Source organism: Melozone crissalis, unplaced genomic scaffold (genome assembly GCF_028551555.1).
Source record: "Melozone crissalis strain CALT ecotype California unplaced genomic scaffold, PUWL_Pcris_2 ptg000088l_1, whole genome shotgun sequence".
NCBI lineage: Eukaryota > Metazoa > Chordata > Aves > Passeriformes > Passerellidae > Melozone > Melozone crissalis.
This window is the reverse complement of record NW_026535865.1, coordinates 2,752,110-2,773,500: the sequence shown is the minus strand read 5'-3', so window position 1 is coordinate 2,773,500 and position 21,391 is coordinate 2,752,110. Positions and strand designations below refer to the sequence as shown.

The 21,391-nt window shown below is 47.9% G+C and overlaps 1 protein-coding gene across 1 annotated transcript in view; it reads right to left on the bottom strand.

Annotated features, from left to right (window-relative positions):
- Positions 1-21,391, bottom strand: part of ADAMTS10 (ADAM metallopeptidase with thrombospondin type 1 motif 10) — a 54,540-nt gene that overhangs the window by 17,540 nt on the left and 15,609 nt on the right. The window contains exons 5-14 of the mRNA XM_054290961.1: positions 20,864-20,947; positions 19,692-19,837; positions 16,657-16,700; positions 14,603-14,708; positions 12,940-13,086; positions 10,553-10,694; positions 8,077-8,184; positions 3,920-4,065; positions 2,624-2,687; positions 589-691 (exon numbers count right to left, since the gene is read on the bottom strand). Coding sequence (XP_054146936.1) covers positions 589-691; positions 2,624-2,687; positions 3,920-4,065; positions 8,077-8,184; positions 10,553-10,694; positions 12,940-13,086; positions 14,603-14,708; positions 16,657-16,700; positions 19,692-19,837; positions 20,864-20,947 — 1,090 coding nt within the window. The remainder of the gene's footprint in view (positions 1-588; positions 692-2,623; positions 2,688-3,919; positions 4,066-8,076; positions 8,185-10,552; positions 10,695-12,939; positions 13,087-14,602; positions 14,709-16,656; positions 16,701-19,691; positions 19,838-20,863; positions 20,948-21,391) is intronic.

The window sequence follows — 21,391 nt, the reverse complement described above, 5'->3', positions numbered from 1 at the left end:
GTAGCCCCAGGTCCCTTCTAGCCAGGGCACTGTCCAGCCACACCATCCCCAGCCTAGAGCACTGCTGTCACAGACATGTTTTATGAAAAATCCTTTCATTGGGATATTTTCTCCTGAGAAGCTGGGAAGTTTCATCTTCTCCATGTTTTGCTGCTTTGGAATGTGATTGGGAGAACTGTTTACCCAGCATGTGAATTGTTTTTACTTGATGACCAACGACAGCCACCTGTGTTGAGGCTGTGAGCAGTGACAAGATTTCCTTCCTTTTCCTTTTCCTTTCCTTGAAATTTCCTTTCCTTGAAATTTCCTATGAAATCCTTTTCTTCTATTCTTTTAGTATCATTTTAATATATCATTTTCTTTCAATATAACTTATATCATAAAATAATAAATCAGCCTTCTGAAACACGGAATCAAGATTCTCATCTCTTCCCTCGCCCTGGGACCCCTGCGAGCACCACCACATCCTGTCTTACTCCCAGTAAGGAGCTCCAGAATCCTTCAGGAGCCCCTTTGAGGGGGTTTCAGCATTTTCACCACCCTGCCCCGAGGCAGCAGAGGGGCTCAGCCCCAGCAGCCCCAGCTCACCTCCCCGGTAGGTTTTCCAAGTGTAGTACTTCCCTCGGAAGGGCACGCTGTCGAACTCGGCGCACTGCAGCTCTCGGAAATCCTGCGAGCCCGGCGGGCAGTCCTGTGGGCACACAGCCATGGGTCAGTGTGGGGATGGGCAGCCTGGCCTGGCTGCCAGGCGGGCACAGCTGAGCATTGCCACCAACCCCTGGGGACAGGGACACCAGACCTGATAAAGGGCACGGCCACCAGACCCTTGGGGACAGGGACATCAGGCCTGAGAACAGGGCACTGCCACCAGCTCTGGCAACGGGGCACTGCCACCAGTGCCTTGGGACAGGGACATCATCCCTGACAATGGGACACTGCCACCAGCTCTGGCAATGGGGCACTGCCACCAGCCCCTTGGAGACAGGGACATCAACCCCTCAGGGACAGGGACACCAGGCCTGACAATGGGGCACTGCCACCAGCCCGTGGGGGACAGGGACATCAGCTCTGGCAACAGGGCAATGCCACCAGCTTCTCAGGGACACCAGCCCCTCAGGGACAGGGACATCAGCTCTGGCAACTGGTCACTACCACCAGCCCCCTGGGGACAGGGATGTCAGCCCTAAATCAGGGCACTGCCACCAGCTCCTCAGGGACCCCAGCCCCTTGAGGACCGGGACATCAGCCCCTTGGGGTCAGGGACACCAGCCCTGACAATGGAGCACTGCCACTAGAGCCTTGGGGACAGGGACAACAGCCCTGACACCACTACATGGAGGCAGGACAATCCCTCCTGCAAAGCCAGGCACGATTTGAAGACCAAGAGCATGAGGAGGGGCCCCAGGAGCTCTGCCTGATCTGTGAGCCTGGGGAGCCATCCCCCAAACCCAGGACCCATCCAGGAGCCCGTGGGTGTTAAAACTGCAATCTCCCAGGTCCCAAGCTCCTCTGAGCATCCCCTCAGTGCAGATTTTTCTGCAAATCTTTGAGGTTTAATCCTCAGCCCCGGGAAGCAGAGTCTGACCCAGCCTCACCTGAGCAGCCTGGGAGAAGCAGAGCTGGAATTCTCTCTCTCCCCTCCCTTCCCTCCTTATCTTTGGGCCCCTCTGGATGCCGAAGCCCCGCAGGTCCGTGCAGCCCCCCCCCGTCCCCGGAGCCGGCTCCCACACCTGCCTGGTCCTGCTTGGAATTCCCCATTGCGGGATCGCTGCCGGCTCACCCCGCCCTGCCCGTGTCCTGCCTCCTCCTCCTCCTCTTCCTCCCATGGCACCACAGAGCACCCCGCACCTGGGTGGAGAGGGCTCATCCCACTTGGAGAAGGCTCATCCCACCTGGACAGGGCTGATCCCACCTGGACAGGGCTGATCCCAACTACAGTGGGCTCATCCCACCTGGACATGGTTTATCCCAATCTGGACAGGGCTCATCCCATTTGGACAGGGTTCATGCCAACCCAGACAGGGCTTATTTAACCCAGAGAGGGCTCAACCCAACCAGAGAGGGCTCATCCCACTTAGAGAAGGCTCATCCTACTGAGACAGGGCTCATCCTAACCCAGACAGGGCTTATCCTATTGGGAGAGGGCTCATCCCACTTGGAGAGGGCTCATCCCAACTGGAGAGGGTTCATTTCACCTGGAAAGGGCTCATCCGACCTGGATAGGGCTGATCCCACCCAGAGAGGGCTTATCCCAGTTGGAGAAGGCTCATCCCGTCTAGATAGAGCTCATTCAACCCTGACAGGGCTCATCCCACCTGGACAGGGCTGATCCCATTTGGAGAGGGCTCAGCCCAATCCAGACAGGGCTCATTCAACCTGGAGAGGGCTCAACCCAGTCTGGACAGGGCTCATCCCAACCAGAGAGGGCTCATCCCAATCCAGGCAGGGCAGATACCAACCCGGATAGGGCAGATCCCATTTGGAGAGAGCTGATCCCATTTGGAAAGGGCAGATCCCACCCCAGACAGGGCAGATCCCCCTGGACAGGGCTGATCCCACCCTGGACAGGGCAGATCCCCCTTCTCCATCCCTCCATCCCTCCCATCCCCGCTGCCCCACTCACATCAGTGTTGCAGGAGCGGTAGCGTTTCCTCTCTCCTAGGCAGTACTTCCCTCCAATGGTGGGCCTGCCAAAGAGGAGGGAGGTTTGTGCGACTGACATAGATAGATGAGAAAACTCTCACATTTTTTGTGAGACTGTGACGTAGATAAGAACTGATAAACATCTGAGTCCCAACAAGAAATACCACACACATTTAATCCCAACCCTGGCAAAAAGAAGTTACGACTCCCCATCCATCCAGCCTCTGCTCTAGCTCAGCCTTCCCAAGGCATCACAGGCACCTGGATGTGCCTCCCCACGGACACAAAGGGTTGGGGACACGGCAGGGCTGTGGTGACAGGGCCACCCCCACGTGTGGATGCCATGGGACAGACAGAGAGAAACGGCGAGCGTTTCTCACAGTGGCTTGGGAGAAGTTTTATGGAGCTGGAAAGATGTGATTATTTGTTGACTATAAACAATTTGCAGGTGGTGTTTTTCTACTTTACTTTTCTGTTCCTCTCAAGTGTAGGAGTGTTGGGGGGTAGGACGGTGGGGACAGACGGAGACGAGAGATCTCTGCAGCCAGGTCATGGAACTTGGGGTTTATTGCAAAGAACCTGGGTGCAGGGCCCTGCTGGGAGCTGCCAGCCACAGCTCAGAGCAGGCCCGAGAGAGAGAGAGTGGTAAAGAAGATGAGAGGGTAAGAGAGTAAAAGGGTAAGAGAGTGAGGTTCCCATTCCAATACAATAAATCTTCTTCTGTGTTGCATATTCTAATTCTCACTAACCAATCTAGTACAAGATACAAATCTTATAACATTTACATACAGCCTATAAGAATCACTACATTACCACACTGGGTTACATTTTAAACCCTGAAAACTCCTCTTTGGGCCCCTTCTGCCAAGCTGGCAGGGTCTGCTGTGACACTTGGAGCTGCCTGCAAGCAGAGGGTGTTGTTTTGTTCCATCAAAAGGGGATCACCTTCAGCCGGCCACACCATTGTTTTCCAGTTGTTCAGTAACTGAGGGATCTCAAAGCTTGCTTTCATTTCAATCTCGCTTATAGTTTCTATATTCTCAAAATCTTTTGCCAGGCAATCATATTTATAAGGCTTCCCTGTTTCATCTTCCCCAACACTCGAGGACAGTGCGTGAGAAAGATGTTTCTGTTAGTTAGCCAATAGAATAGAATCTATTGTACCACTCTATAAAAACCATGCGGTTCTTTTGAATAAACCCTTCTTTTCCTTTTCTACCATCCTGCCTCTCCCTGTTCCTGCCCTGACCCTGGCACAAGAGTGACCCCCACGTACCTGGGGCTGTCGCAGTGGCGCACGGACGAGGAGACGCCGCCACCGCACGTCCGGCTGCACTCGCCCCACGATGACCACGAGCCCCAGGCTCCGTCCACGCCCTCCGGCCGCGTCCCGAAGGGCACACACTCCCTCTTGTAGCACCACTGCGGGGACACAGAGCTTGGGACACCTCGGCAATGGGACCCTGTCAGAACTCGGTACATCCCTCTTGGTGTCCAGAGTTGCTGAGGATCCCACCGGGCACGCAGCCCAAAACACCTCCAGATTTGATTTTGACCCCTGGAGCAAGTTACCAGCTTTGTATGAGGACCTGAATGTCACAGAGGTTTGAATAGTATAATAATAAAATTATCACAGGATGAAAATGTAGATTTTAGGATTTTTGGTATGGGGGTTATGGGGACAAGATGGAGGAACTTGGGTGTGTCCAGCCTTTCTTCTTCTTGTTCTCCATTTCCTGCAGTGATGTTGGCACTTTGGGATTAGTTTAGAATAGAAGTGCACTGTCTAACATAGGTGATAGGTATTGCGAATTAGGTGTAAACATGTTATATGTAGTTTGTAGTATAAAAAGACAACACTGCCTCGGGGGCAGTCAGAGTGCCTGTGGCTGCCCTGCTGAGCAGGCCTCGGCTGGGCAGAAAGAAAATTTTATAGATAAGAATTAATAAACAACCTCAAGACCGAAAACTGAAGAAGTCTGACTCATTCTTCAGCCACATGGGCTGAAACAGAGACATCCTGCACATCTTGGGGGGGATCCTCTTGCCAGAGCCTCCAGGGAGCCAGCGCAGGGCTGGGATCTGCTCTGGGATCTGCTTTGATCCTGAGGAATCTGAGCTTGGAGCTGCTCAGTTCTCCAAGGCAAAGGGTGTTTGCCTCTCCTTGGGGTCAGTGGGATCTGTGTCCCCAGCCACTGTGGCACCATCCACTGGCAAGGGGTCACATCCCAAACGTTGCCCAGAGCAGCTGCGGCTGCCCCTGGATCCATGGAAGTGTCCAAGGCCAGGTTGGACATTGGGGCTTGGAGCACCCTGGGCTGTGGAAGGTGTCCCTGCCCATGGGTGAGGTTTAAGGTCCCTCCCAACCCAAACTAGTTTGGGATTCTTCTCTAAAGATTTCCTGACTCCCCATCTCACATCTTATAAAAGCCCTCGGCAGAGATCCAGGTGATCTTGGGTTGGAGCTGCTGCTGCTGGGCAGGGCCAGGATCCCTGGGGGACATGGCCACAACCACTGCCAGGACAGAGTGAGTTTTGTTTGTACTGAGAGCTCAGGTTGTGGTTTCTGTGTCCAAAATGTCCAGATCAGCAAAGAGCTTGAGTTCAAATAAAGTTTAAATTGTAATATCAGCGTTGTTGTGTCATCGTTCTGCTGAGCATCCTTAAAGAATCCTGTCCCCGTCCTACTGAGAGACAGATGCTCATGGAAATTTGCCTATGAAATATTTCCCTCATGCCTGGCACGCATCCCACAGCCCCTGGAGTCCCCAGCATGGGAGGGTGGGACGGTGCCAGAGCCGCCCGGGCGCGGTGCCGGACACGGAGCCCCGGGGGCTGAGATAATCCCAGGAAGGAAGAAAGCTCTGTGTGCTCCTTCCAGGGGCTGGGAACCCACCCTGGAGCTGCTGGCACAGCCTCTCCCTGCTCCTCCCGAGCCAGCTCTGCATGGGCAGCCGGGAAAAACGCACGGTGGCTTCCCAGGAATCCCAACTCACAATCCCTGGGAGCACCAGAGCCTCTCCAAAGGGGGATCCCATGTGGAGGAGATACTCCACAATATTCCCACAGCCTGGGAATAGCGTCAATAAACCCTGGGGGCCCTTCCCTTCCCTTCCCTTCCCTTCCCTTCCCTTCCCTTCCCTTCCCTTCCCTTCCCTTCCCTTCCCTTCCCTTCCCTTCCCTTCCCTTCCCTTCCCTCTGAAGAACCCTGGTTAAAAAGCAGTTACAAAGTTGGGGAAAGGGATGATTAAAAGTGGGAAAAACTGGGAAAAAAGAGGGAAAAAATGCCACTGTGGGTTCTTGGGGTAAAGCCATAACAACCACAGGAGATTGATTATTTTAAAAAAGAAGGATCTGGGAGGAGGAAATACCCAGAGGTTTGGGATGTGGGCACAGCAGAGCTTGGCTCAGCCTTCCCCCACACTGGCTGGCGGAGCACAGGAATTTTCCTCTCTCCTTTAATATTTCATACTTTAAATTCCCTGATCTTTCTGTCTGCTCTCCCCAGGGCAAAGGGAGAAGCCAGGGAAGACCTTGGAGAGCTGCTCCAGCCAAGGGCTGAGGTCTGGGGCTCAACCCAGCAGATCCAGCTGGGAACAATACAAAAACTTAATATAAAAATATATTCTTCTTAATATAAAATTATATTCTTCCACCCAAGGCCATCAAATCACTTCCAAATAATGAATGGATCCAAAAGGATAAGCACAGGGAGGTAACTGGGGGTTCAAAGGGAGCCAGAATCCTCACAGGGAGCAGCTCCCACAAATCCTGGAGGCTGTGACTGCTTCATTTCCCTTCCCTCGAGGCTTTTGAAAAAGCCTGGTAAAAAAGCAGCCACAAAGTGAGGGAAAATGGATATTAAAAAGTGGGAAAAGCTGGGAAAAAGCCATGACTAGGAGGGAAAAGATGCCATAATTCCTGCGGGTGTGCAGCAGGAGGGATGTGCAGCCCCAGGAGCTGTCTGCTGCTCTCTGCCCCAGTTCCCAGCAGAACTAAAATGAAAATAATCATGGATTTGTCAGAGCCATGGTCTCCCCTGCACCCCAGCTCCTGCAGTTTCCTAAGGATTTGAAATGTTTCCTGGGAATTACTTTTCTTCTAGTGGAATGGGGAATGTCCCAGCCCTGATTCTCCATTGTCCCAGTGTGCAAAGGCTCTTTGTCTGAGCAGTGCATTCACTTTGTGCTGGGGAAAATGGGTGTAGGAGGAGCAGGGAGTGAAGCAATGCAGGCAAAATTCATGGTCAGGGAAAATCCTGCACTCTCCTCCCAGCTGAGGGTATAAAAACAAAGTTTCATCATAGCCAGTTTTTCCCAAGTTCCTCTGAAAGCAAAAATCTGGGAAAACTGGGAGAAAAAACCAAAAAATCCCTTTTCTCAGACCAGCCAGGAGATCCCAGGAGATCCCAGCAGACCTGAGGACAGGGTGTTCATTTAAGGACATGGAATTCCATGACATCTTATTCCTCCTGAAACAATCCATGGAAATCTTGCTGCTTTTCAGGAGCAGCGTGCCCTGTCAGAGGTTATCCAGGAAATGTTAAACAGGTTCAGTTTCAGTGACAGAAACTGGGATGGGCAGCAGAGCCTGAGCTGCCACAGCTGCTTGAGGTCACCTTGCTGTGCCTCAGGGCTGGCACCAGGGAGGATTTTGCTAGAGCAGGGATTTCCCATTCCATATTCCACATTCTACTTTCCACATTCTATATTCCCCATTCTATATTCCACATTCCACAGTCCATATTCCACATATCACATTCCACATTCCACTTTTCACATTCCACTCTCCACATTCTATTTTCCATATTCCATATTCTACTTTCCACATTCCATATTCCATATTCCACATTCCACATTCCAAATTCTGTATTCCATATTCCACATTCCACATTCCAAATTCCATATTCCACATTCCACTCTTCACATTCCACTCTCCACATTCTATTTTCCATATTCCATATTCTACTTTCCACATTCCATATTCCACATTCCACATTCCAAATTCCATATTCCCCATTCCACTTTCCACTTTCCAATATCCATATTCCACATATGATATTCCACTTTCCACATCCCATATTCCACATTCCACTTTCCACATCCCATATTCCACATTCCACTTTCCACATTCCATGTTCCACATTCCACATTCCACTTTCCACATTCTACATATCACATTCCATATTCCACTTTCCACATTCCAGCACTGCACAATGAGCTCTGAGCTGGACCTTGGGGTGATTTCTGGCCCCCTTGGCCCATCCCAGCCTCCCTCCAGGACAGCTCTGCCCTATGGGGTCAGGGCTGGGCTGGCTGCTGGGTGCTCCCAAACCAACCCCACATCCCCAGCACAAACAATAATCCCTTTTTTGCTGGAAAAGGGACCCAGCCCATCCCTGCCAGCTGCCTGCAGTGCCCAGGGCTGCCTTACCCCCTTGTCGATGGTGTTGGTTTGGCAGATGGTGCCCTCGGCTGCGGGGATGCTGTTGGTGATGCAGCGGTTGCTTTTGCTCAGACACCAGAGTTCGCTGCAGACTTCCTGCAGAGGGGGAAATTTGGGGGGACACAGGGAGGAGGGGAGAGACAAAGAAACCAAACCCAGATTAGGATTGGCTTGTGCCAGGGAGGCACCAGCTGGGTGAGACACAGGGACATGGGGACACTGACTGTCTTCAGCATGGTGGGGACAATGTGAGGTCAAACCCTGCCAGCTGCAGCCACCCCAGGGCCACTGAGAGCTGTCCCCTGTCCCCTGCTCTGCACTTGCAAACTAAGCACAAGCACCTAAGCAAAGTTAAATTTTTTCTAGTTTAATTCTTTTTCCTAGCTTGAATTTTTTTTAGTTTAATTTTTTCTAGTTTAATTTTTTCTAGGAACAAGTTTCAAAGGATGAGCTAACAGAAAGGAGTATACTTCAGAAAAATAGAACTATAAAATACATTGTAGTAAGACCCACAAAGAGTAATTTTATATAATTAGCTTTAAAGCATTTACAGTATAGTGTAGCAAAAACTGATAAGCCAAGAAATGCTTATAATGTATCGTAATTAAGAAATAGTTAGCTTCTGATAGTAATAGCATAAATTATAATGCTATATTAAGTTATATATAATATAATATATATTATAAAATTTATATATTATTTATTTATCTAGAATAGATATTATATTATATATTATATATTATATATTATATATTATATATTATATATATTGATACGATACGATACGATATAATATAATATAATATAATATAATATAATATAATATAATATAATATATTTTTATCTTATTCTTATGTAGTTATATTAAATATGAATTATCTATATGATCTCACCCTTCATATGAGACTTAAAATAGAATAAAAGTTTTAAAAATGCCTCTCAGTTACCCCATCTCTAAGTAAAAAAATACCCCTAATCCAACAGGATAATCAAACCACAGAAAATACAACTTCAAACCAGTATCAACACCTTACACGATTCACAACAGCTTTTAAGAGAAATCAATTAAATCACATCTGTTTTAAAAATTACAAATAATGAACTTACTTGACTTTTTAACGGATTTAAAGAGGACTGTAACATCAAATCTCCTAAAACTTTAACATTTAAAACTCAAAAAACCCTTAAACCCTCCTGGCTGACTCCAGCTAGCCCATGCCACCTCTCCTTGGTGTCACCTCGGTGACACCTGAGCTAATCCCACTGTCCTTGTCTGTGTTGGGGTTTTTCACAAACAGGATGGGACTGCTGGAATAAAATAAATAAATAAAACTTCCTGGAGTTTTATTGTGGCATAAGATAAGATGGTGAAGGGTTTATAATGAAACTTCCACAGACACAGGAGGATTTGATTTGCAGCCTTGGAAGAAACTTGGATTGATGTAAAAATACAATACACAGACATTAAGCAGAAAAATAATAAACCTATGTTCCTATAGTTGGAAGTAAGAATAGGCTTTAAGTGGAACTATATCGATAAGATGGTGAAAGGTTTATAATGTAGGAAACTGTATTGATAAGATGGTGAAGGGTTTATAATGAAATTTCCACAAACACAGGAGGGTTTGATCTGCAGCCTTGGAAGAAGCTTGGATTGATGTAAAAATACAATATACAGGCATTAGGCAGAAAGATAATAAACTTATGTTCCTATAGTTGTAAGTAAGAATTTGCTTTAAGTAAGTGAGAAATTGTATTGATAATATGGTAAACGGTTTATAATGTAGGAAACTGCATTGAAAAGGTGGTGAAGGGTTTATAATGTAGGAAAATGTATTGATAAGATGGTGAAAGTTTTATAATGTAGGAAAATGTATTGATAAGATGCAGAAGGGTTTATAATGTAGGAAACTGTATTGATAAAGTGGCCAAGGGTTTATAATGTAAGAAACTATTGATAAGATGCAGGAAACTGTATTGATAAGATGGTGAAGGGTTTATAATGCTGGAAACTGCATTGATAAAATGCAGAAGGGTTTATAAGGGTGTGGTTGCATAGAATAAACTAAGAGTTTAGAAGTTATAATAGAAGGATATGTATGCGAGTGAGACAGAAGCCATTGGACAAAAGCATCCACAGTGCAGCAGAAGTAAAGGTGATAGGTTAGAAAAGGAAAATAAATTCTGTGGCAACTGTCTATTGGTTTAGAAAGTTATATATTGTCTTGTAATGAAACTACTTAGAGCTATGGCTGACTGCTTGCTGCTCTAAAATCTCACATCCTCTGAGCCTGATGTTTATCTGAGCAATAAATCATTCTTAGCTTGAAAATAGCCCCATCCCTTCATTTCTAAGGGTGCCAATGACAGACGTGGGCAGCAGGCACAGCCCCACAGAGCTCTCCTTGCCCCACGCCCCCTCCCACAGCCCTGGAACCGATAGTAAAGCAGGAAGGCTCTCTACCCCGTATTTACACTGGCGGGATTTGACTCCGTACTGGAAGCGGCACTGCTCGTCGGCATCGTAGGCCTGGCCCGGGGCCACCGTGGGGTAGATGAAATCCTGCTTGGGAGGAGCGTTGTTCAGGCACAGTCCCATCCCCGAGCTGGAAACACAGAGGAACAATCAGAGCTGAGAAAGATGAGGGGGGAGAGAGAAGCTGAGGTGGGGGATCAGCAGGTGTTACTCCCGGCTTTGCTGGGCTGAGCTTTGTCGCAGACATTTTTTATGAAAAATCCTTTCCTTAGGATTTTTCCTCCTGAGGAGCTGGGAGGCCTCAGGAAAAAAAATGTAAACATTGATTATCTGCTGCTGTGGAATGCAACAGGTGGATCTTTGATTGACTTACATTTGTTGTTTCTAATTAATGGCTAATCACAGCTTATCTGGCTCAGACAGAGAGTCTGAGCCACAAACCTTTGTTATCATTCCTTCCTATTCTATTCTTAGCTAGCCTTCTGATGAAATCCTTTCTTCTATTCTTTTAGTATAGTTTTAATGTAATATATATATTAAAATAATAAATCAAGCCTTCTGAAACATGGAGTCAGATCCTCGTCTCTTCCCTCAACCTGAGACCCCTGTGAACACTGTCACAGAGCTTGGCTGCTTGAGGGGATAAACCTGGGTCTGCTCTGAGTGTGGAAAGTGCTCTGAAATCCTTCCCAGGCTGGGAAGAACATCCTGGTTCTGAGGTAACTCTGGAAGTGTTGATCTGAGGGTTCAGAGAAACCTGGAATATCCTGAGCTGGAAGGCACTCACAGGGATCATCTCCACTTACTGAAAATTATCAAAGCTCTTAAAATTCCCAGATGGCATCATCACTGGGCAGAGGTGGACAGAGGAGCCCAACTGAATATCCTAAGCTGGATCCCACAAGGATGATCAGTGCAGCCCCTGTCCCTGCACAGCCACCCCAACACCCCCACCCTGAGAACCCCTGGGGGCTCCTGGAGCTCTGGCAGCCTTGGCACCATTGCCTGGGCAGCCTGGGCAGTGCCCAGCAGCCTCGGGGGGAAGAACCTTGCCCTGAGCTCCATGCCAAGGCCTGGCACAGCTGCAGCCGTTCTGCAGGGTATTGCCAGCCCAGGTTGTCCCCAAGGTGAGTGCCCAGGCAGGTGTGCCCAGGTGGGCACTGGGTGGGCAGAGGGGCTGCTCCCCCACCCAGCTGTGATCCCCCAGCCGCCCTCTCCAAGCCCAACATCCTGCTTGCCAGAGCTTTGTAGGAACATCCAAACTCAGCCAGAAATGCCTTTCCCTCCCCTTTCCTCACTTCTCAGAGCTCCCCCTAAATCAAAGCCGCTGTCATCACCCCCAGCCCCAAATCCTGCTCACGCCACATCCCACTGGAGGCTCCTGGAGCTGGGGGTGGCCAGCATGGAGCATGAGGAGCAGGGATGTGTTATTATATTATTTATTTTTTATACAATACATAATAAATAATATAACAAATAAGTAAAGCTCTCCCAGCCACAACAAAAAATGTTTTCAGATGTACAACAGGCAGGAAAAACATGGGAAAGTCTAAAGGAAGGAAGGAATGTGACTGTGGGAGACAAGACAGAAGGTTCTGGGGTATTGGAATTAGACACCTACATCACACTGCAACACTGGGGGGTTTGGGGCTTTGCTTTGGCTTTACCCCCTCCTCATAAGAGACTGGGGGAGGCTGGAGGGAGGGAAGAGAGGGGTGGATTCCTTACTCCAGGAATTCCCCCACTCCTCCTCTGGGGGATTGATCTATTTATGAAGTTTCTGGACGTGGGAATAATAAATAAGTAAATAAATAAATAAATAAATATATATATATTACTAAATAATATAATAAATAAATAAAGCTCTCCCAGCCACAACATAAATGTTTTTAGATGTTCAACAGGCAGGAAAAACATGGGAAAGTCTAAAGGAAGGAAGGGGGAGACAAGACGTGGGAGGTTCTGGGGGGATTTGGGTCTTTGCTTTGGCTTTACCCCCTCCTCACAAGAGACTGAGGGAGGCTGGAGGGAGGGCAGGGAGGGGTGGATTCCTTACTCCAGCAACTCCCCCACTCTTCCTCTGGGGAACTGATCTATTTGTGAAGTTTCTGGACATGAGAATAATAAACAAATAAAAATAAATAAAAATATGTTATATATGTAATAAATAATATAATAAATAAAGCTATCCCAGCCACATTATAAATGGGTTTTGATGCTCAACAGGCAGGAAAATAAGTCTAAAGGAAGGAAAGAGACACTGGGAGACAAGAAAGAAGGTTTTGGGGGGTTTGGGGCTTTGCTTTGGCTTTACCCCCTCCTCACAAGAGACTGGGGGAGGCTGGAGGGAGGGCAGGGAGGGGTGGATTCCTTACTCCAGGAAGCTGGTGATGTAATCCCTGCTGCAGGTGGACCACACGAAGGGGTTGGTCTTCATGGTGATGTGGGCAGCCATCAGCTTGGCCGTCTCCTGCCCCCGCGAGCCGCAGCTGTTGCCGACCCCGTCGTGGTTCATGCCGAACCTGGAGAGCACCACAGCGCACAGCCTTGGGCAAAATTACTTCCTCCTTCATTATTCATATTTAAAAACATACTCAAACTAACATTTTGTACAATTTAACAACAGCTCTCAAGAACACTCAAACTGTTTCAAGTAAAAAACCTGATTTTTTTCAATTGTTTTAATTCCTTCTGTTGGATCATTGATGTGTCTAATGACAAACTCAACTGCCTTTATGAAATAGGTGTTTCTCAATAAGGAAATAAAGTTTGCAGATTTTTTTTTCCCTAAGCCCCAGTTATTGGGAAAATTCATCCAGCTGGGGTTGGACACACCTGGATGGTCCCCAGGAAGGGTTTTCAGCCTGTGAAAAGCACCTTCACTCTCCTGTGAAAATTTAAGAAGTTTAATAAAGGACAATAGGAAACAAGGGCCATTCCCCTTACATCACCTTTCCCCTTACATCAGCTCTTTGCATATTCATAGACTCTTATGCATAGTAAACTTTTCCCTAACTAGTTTACATGTTCCAAGAACTCTTAAGCATATCTTCTTCCTAGGTCCATCTTTTTTAGAACATGAAGATTCCTTGGTTGTGATTTTAGTCCTTTTTTATCACCTCCAGTTTTTGTTCCTCACTGCCTTCAGTCAGTGAGTGCTGACTGTTGGCAGATCTGTACAGGTGTCCTCGTTATATTTTTATTGGATGTTATCCATCCAAGCAGGCGTTTTAACACAAGCATATTTATATCAGCTAGTTAACTGAGCTTAATCAACAACAGAAATAAAAACTGTATCTTTATAACAAAGTTACTTTAACACCACACGTATGAAATCCATTTTAATATTTGTGAAAAGCCAATATTATATAATATATTATATTATATTGGATATATTATATAGTACACAATAATTAAAAAGTGTGTAACATATTATATAATATTGATATATTATATAATATGTTATATATATAATATAATATAATATAATATAATATAATATAATATAATAATAGACAATATAATATAATAATACATAATATCATATAATTATAATATATATAATATAATATCATTACATATACTATATTTATATAATATAGCATATAAAATAGATAAAAATTATAAATTCTATAATATACAATTATTAATAATCATATAATATATTATATAATATTGGATATATTATATAATATTATATATTATATAATAATATAACATTATATAGTAATATATAGTATAATACAATATAATGATATTATATATCTAATATTATAACACAATAATATCTAATTATAATATATATAATATAATATCATTATATATAATATTTTATATAGTATATAAAATATATAAAATTATATATTCTAGAATATGTAATAATTAATAATTATTACATATATTATATAATGTTGGATATATAATATTGTGTATATATATTTATATAATAATCTATAATAGATTATAGATTATATGTGTCTGTAACAAGCCCCTGGTGGCAGGGCCAGAGCAGCAGGAGCTGCTGGGTGCCGCACTCACGTGTGGCCGATCTCGTGGGCGATGGTGAAGGCCGTGGCCAGCCCGATGTCCTCGTTGATGCTGCAGCTCCTCTCCCGCTCACACATCCCCCCCACGGGGGCCAGGCCTGGGGAGGGGACAGAGCTGTCACACAGGGCCACCTCAGGGTGGCTGAGGGGACCTGGGGGTGTTTGGGGCTGCCTGATGTGCTTCATGCTCTGCAGCACTAAGCATCTGTGGCTGCAGCCTTTTCACTGCAGCAGGCACAACTTCCCCAAGGATTTTCCCTGGGAAGGCAGTGAGAAGCTCAGAGAAAGAAGAGAAAACAATTCTTATCTCTACTTGCTGCTCCTGTTGTTTGGCACATGTGGAATGTGTTATGGAGATTGTTCACCCAGAGTGATTGGTTAATTGGACACCAGTGAAGGTTGTCTTATTCCTTGACCAATTAGATCCACTGTCTGGAGACAGTCACGGGTTTTTCTTTCGTATTCTTTAGTATAGTATCTCTTTAGTATGTAATTTAGTATAGTATTAGTGTACATCTCTTTAAGATGTAATTTAGTATAGTATTAGTGTAATACAGTATAGCTTAATGAAGCAATTTTTCAGCTTTCTGAAACCATTGGAGTAAATGAACATTATTTCCCAGCTGGGGGATCACTTTATTCTACTCTAAACAGTTCCTTCTCACCATTGCACTGAGCTTTGGGAGGGACTCATGGCTCTTACAGGACATGGTCACTCAGCACTGATGGTGAATTAACAGTGACAGGCTCAGAAAAGCTAAAAATCCTCTGAATTTTGTACCCAAATGGTGCAAAGGGGAGCAATCCTTGGCACAGCCCTGGTGAGGGAATCTCAGATGGGCTGCACCAGCTCTGGGGCATCCAAACCTGGTCAGGGAGAGCTGAGCCAGCCAGGATCCAACCTTGGTTATGCCTGGCATCCACCAGGAATCTAGCATGGCTCATTTGGAGGACTGGGTGATGCTGATATTCCCCCTGAATTGTGACAGAAAATTCCCTCTGCACAAATTGTGCCCCTGCCCCAGCCAGGGAAGGGCCTGGCTGTGCCAGGGGAATGATTTGAGCCATTCCAGCATGTCCAGCCTCAGGTCAGAGATCCACCAGGTCAGAGACCCAGCTCTCCCCACAGTGATGCAGAGCAGAAATCCCTCCCTGCCTGCCCAGTACAGACCAGGACGAGACAAAGGAGGAGCTGCAGCCAGACAGGGCTGTGACAATAAAAACTCCCTTTGCAGTCATCACAAAACTGTCAAATTCCTCCCTGCTCAGCCAGGAACTCCAGCAGGCCACTGATAAGCCTAAAAATGTGAGTGGTTCTTAATCAGCAGGATGGAGCTGGAGCTGTTCCAGGGGTGGAACAGAGGAGTTCCAGGGCCCAGCTGAGCTCAGGGCTGCTGGTTTAGTGCTCACAGAAGGGACAGGAGGCTGGAAAGAACTGGTCTGGTGCTGGGGCAGGAGCTGCACCTTCACTGGAAAGGGATGGCACAGGTGGGAAAGGATGGCACAGGTGGGATGGGGATGGCACAGGGGGAAAAGGGATGGCACAGGTGGGATGGGGATGGCACAGGTGGGAATGGATGGAAGAGCTGGAAAGGGAATAGCACAGGTGGGAATGGATGGAAAATGTGGGAAAGGGAGTCACAGCTGGGGAAAGGAATGGAACAGTTGGGAAAGGGGCTGGCACAGCTGGGATGGGGATGGAACAGCTGGAAAGGGAATGGAACAGCTGGGATGGGGATGGCACAGGTGGGAATGGGTGGAACAGGTGAGATGGGGGCGGAACAGCTGGAAAGGGAATGGAGAGCTGGAAGGGGAACGGAACAGCTGGGAAAGGGGAATGGAACACCTGGAAAGGGATGGCACAGCTGGAAAGGGAATGACACAGGTGGGATGGGGATAGCACAGGTGGAAAGGGGAATGGCATAGCTGGAAAGGGAATGGAACAGCTGGAAAAGGAGTGGCACAGGTGGAAGAGGGGTGGCACAGCCCATCCTCATCACATTCCCAAAGTTCTGTGTACTGACGGGGTGTCAGATTTCCACTCACCCAGGGTGCCACAGGGCTTGTTCTTGTAGATGCAAATGTCGTACCTGTGAAGGAGACAAGGCAGCATTACAGACATTTCTAATTTTGGGGTTTTCATTTCGTCCATGTGTTCACATCCAAACCACTCCAAATCAGCCCGTGAAATATTCTGGGATGGAAATACCAATGGTGACATGTAGGACAGCACTCACTTTGCCCAGGCTGAGATTCACTGAGGGTTTTAATGGCAGAGCTGAGCCAGGTCAGAGCTTTGGTTTTGATGTGGTGGTAGAACACGAGCAGGGAAGAGAACGGAGCTGGGGAAGGGTCTGGAGCACCAGGAGGGGCTGAGAAAGCTGGGAAGGGGCTCAGCCTGGAGAAAAGGAGGCTCAGGGGGGACCTTGTGGCTCTGAACAGCTCCTGACAGGAGGGGACAGCTGGGGGGTTCGGGCTGTGCTCCAGGGAACAGGGACAGGAGAGAAAACAGCATCAAGCTGTGCCAGGGGAGGTTTAGATCAGATTTTAGGGAAAATTTCTTCATGGAAAGGATTATCAGGTATTGGAATGGGCTGCCCAGGGCAGTGGTGGAGTCATCACTCCTGGAAGTGTTAAAACCATGAGCAGATGTGGCACTTCAGGATGTGGTTCAGGGCAAGGGGATTCATTCAAAGGTTGGACTTGATGATCTTGGAGGCCTTTTCCAACCTTAATGATTTGATAAATCAGCAGGGACAAGGTTATTCCTTGTCCAAGGTTATGCCAAGGTTATTCCAGACCTGGAGCTCTTTGGGTTTGGGTGGATCCAGCTCTGCTCCCCAGCACTCCTGGGAGGCATCAGACACAGGGGGGAGAGGACAGGGCCAACCTCTGCTCTGTCAGCTCAGGTCTCTTGCAGGAAATTGCATCAATCAAACAGAGAAACACAGAATCCCAGCATGGTTTGAGTTGGAAAAGACTTTAAAAATAATTTAATCCCACCCCCTGCCACAGCAGGGACACCTCTCACTACCCCAGGGTGCTCCAAGCCCTGTCCAGCCTGGCCTTGGACACTGCCAGGGATGGGGCATATGAAATTCTGATTAAAAACAAACTAAAAATAAAGAAAACATTTGAGTTTGAAAACACGTTCCATTTCAAATCCCACTGTGGTTTCATGAAAACACTCAAGTGATTTTTTTTTCAGTTCTTTACTGAGAATTTTCCAAACAAATCCAATCTGGGTGGATTCAAGGTGACTCTTCCCTCTGCTCCTGGCCTCGACTTCCAGCCATTGCACGAAGGAATCCACTGTTTGTACAAGGAAAGGTAAAACAAGAAGAGGAAAAACCTCCTCCAGATGGAAACACAGCAACCTCAAAATAGGAAGAGGTGGAAGCTCCAAAAGAGAGCAGTTTGGGTTAGAGAGGGAATATTCTCATTTCCTTGCAAAGGTCAACATTTGGGGTTTGCCAATCTGGACTGAAGGGGGCCAGGCTGAGAGTTGGGGAGGGTGGGATCAGCTGGGGGACCAGGGGGCAGCTGGGCTGGGACACCCCAGAGCCAGGTTGGGGTTGCATTGAGGATTGTAACCCCAGTGTGGGTTTGGGGACACCCACGGATTAAGGGTTGAGGATTGTGATCCCAGTGTGGGTTTGGGGACACCCACAGGTTAAAGACTGAAGACTGTGACCCCAGAGCAGGTTTGGGGACACCCATGGGGTGGGCAGGACTGGGGATTGTGACCCCAGAGAAGGTCTGAGACAGCCATGGGGTGAGGTTTGAGGATTGTGACCCCAGAGTGTGTTTGGGGACACCAGGCAGGACCCCCCAGCACTGCTCTCCCCATTGACCCCTCGGGGATGAGGGCGGGCAATGAGAAGTGGCAGCACACGAAGGGTTAAGTGCGACACATTCCCGGGGACGGCTCCTGTCCCTTTGGCCCCTGGAAGTGCCCAAACCTCTCCCCTCCTCTCGGCAGGAAACCGAGCAGAGCGCAAAACATTTGTTGCTTTGTTTGGGGCCAATGCCTTTAAAGCCTTCGGAGGCTCTGCTTTGACACGTCCCTGCAGGAGGAAAAAAAGCCCGGAGCTCAGCAAGATCTTATCGGGACACCGGGAATTTATTGGGGCCGGGGCCGGATGCGCCGGGCGCTGTCCGGGCTCAGCAGCGGCTCCGGGCTGGCTCCAACATCAGGAGGGAGGATGGAGAGCTCGGAGCCGGCGTTTGCCTCACAAATGTGGGGAGGGAGGGCAGGAAAAAGCTGCAGCCCCCTCGGGAAGGGGAAAATCTGGGGATGAGGGGCCTTTTTGTCGCTCCTCTGTGGGGTCTCATCAGGACCGTGCTGGAGCTGGGGCAGGAGAGCAGCACATGGATAAAGGAAGCAGCTCCCACCTAGAGGCTCCCCTCACCAGCACGTTCATTTCCTGACTTTCTTTCTCTGAAGGAGAGGAGGGAAAGGCACAAAATCATGTTGGATTTGCCTTTGGCCTCTCCTGGAGTGTTTTGCATCTGTCCAAGGAGGGATTTGTGATGACTGGAGGGACAATCCTGGACACAGCCAGCAGCACTTGGGGACTCAGCACTCCCTGTGCCCTCCATCCCTGCAGCATCCTGTGGCCCTTCCAGCTGCTCTGCCATTCCTTCCACCGTCCCTGACATCCTCTGTGTCCTCCTTTTGACCATCCTTCCATCCATCCATCCATCCATCCATCCATCCATCCATCCATCCATCCATCCCAGCAAAGACCAAGGGACGACTGGAGGGTGACAACAAACTGGGGTAGAGATTGATAACAAAAGTGAAGGTAGAGATTGATAACAAACTGGGGTGGATATTGATAACAAACTGGGGTGCAGGGTGATAAACTGGAGTGGAGATTGATAAACTGAACTGGAGGGTGATAACAATCTGAACTGAAATAATCTGCACCCATGGAGACTCCAGGAAGCCTTGGATGACCTTGGAGCCTGGGACTGCTGGCACCCGCAGAGGACAGTGCCACCCCAGGGGACAGTGCCACCCCTAGGGCACAGTGCCACCCCCAGGGCACAGTGCCACCCCAGGGGACAGGGCTCACCGGGTGATGAGCACGGCGGTGTCATGGTTGGCGATGCCGTTCTCCGGGATGGCGTTCCCGTTGCCGTTCCTGTTCACGATGGATTTCTGCCACTTGCAGAAGCTGTCCAGGGATTTCCCGGCGTGGTGGTTGATCTCCAGCGTGGGCTGCAATGGAAGCAATGGCAGAGGGTGCTCCCAGGGAAGCTTTGGGGCGGAAGGCACTGCCCACTCCGTGCCAGCAGAGCACTGACACCACTGCAGACAGCCCCAATTCCTCATGGAGGCCATGGGAAAGCAAGAAAAATGGGATTTTGTTAGTCTTAACTTTTGGCCAGGGTTGGGATTAAATCATGGGACGATATTTCTTCTTTGGACTCAGATGTTTATTAGTTTAGTGTATTAGACTAAGATGTTTATTAATTTAGTGTATTAGACTATGCCACAGTCTCACAAACCCTGAGCTCTACAGCACTTCACTCTAACACACCAAAAATGGAGCCCCATCTCTCTCTCTACAAGGCCTTTTTAGGATAAACTGTCCAATTAAGAAATGACACCTAAATTATTTTTATTTTTAACCCAATAACCAACAACCCATGACCTGCAATGCAGACTTTTTTATCCAATTACACAAAGCCACCCAAACCCATGGAGAAGAAGGAGAAGGAGAAGGAGAAGGAGAAGGAGAAGGAGAAGGAGAAGGAGAAGGTGAAGAAGAAGAAGTTGAAGAAGAAGGACCAGCCTCTGCCCTAAAACCTCCATCTTGCTTTATATATATATTACTGCATTCTAAAACCTCCAACTCTGTTTCCCACCCTGTGATATCACACACTTCTATTCAAATTCCACACCCACAATCCCAGTTCTGTCATTCCATTTTGGAAGCTTCTCCACAGCCTCAGGTCAAATGCAGAGTTCTCTGGGGGGTCAGTGCCTGGCAGCACAGAAAGTCTGAAATTCTCAGCAGCCAGGGTTCCAACGTCACTTTAGGAGAACTAAAGCTGCTTAAACCTCTCTAAAGTCACCTTATCATGGAAAAATTCAGACTCCCAGAGGTCTGCTCAGTCCAGTCCTCAGGGGGCATTGGGAGGATGTCACTGGGGGGAATTCCTGGGAGTGACATCCAGGGGGGACACGGAGCTCCTGAAGGGAAGTGCAGACACAGGACAGGCTCAGCAAAGCCCAGCTTACCTGATCTTCGGTGAGCAGGATCAGCCTGGTGACCAGGATATTGACAATATTGCCCAGACTCGAGTCCTGGAAAAGTTTGGCAACCTGACCTCCAAGAAACAAGAAAAGAGGAGTCTTAAAAATGAGCCCTGTGGCCAGGCGAGCTGGGAAGGACTGGGCACTGCAATGAGGGGTCTGAACCAAACATTTTTGGGAAGCAAGAACGGGAATGGGACCCCACACCATCACGTGAGTATCAGAATCCCCAAAACCACAATCAGGGCTCGCTGTCCCAGAGCAGTGAAGCCAAAATCCCTCAGTCCAGGTGGGACAGCCTCCACCGCTGGCATTTCCAAAATCCCTATTATAAATAAAAAATTTGCCCATTTTTTAAGGGAAAAAAGGGTTGCAGAACCAGTTAAACCAGTTGCTGCCAAGGTGAAGTTCTACCTGTTTGTTATTGTAATCACTGGTTGTTCTTGTTAATTGATCCTTTTGTATCAGTAAGGCCCTGCCTGGGGCTAAGTTGTCCTTCTCCCTGGACGGTGA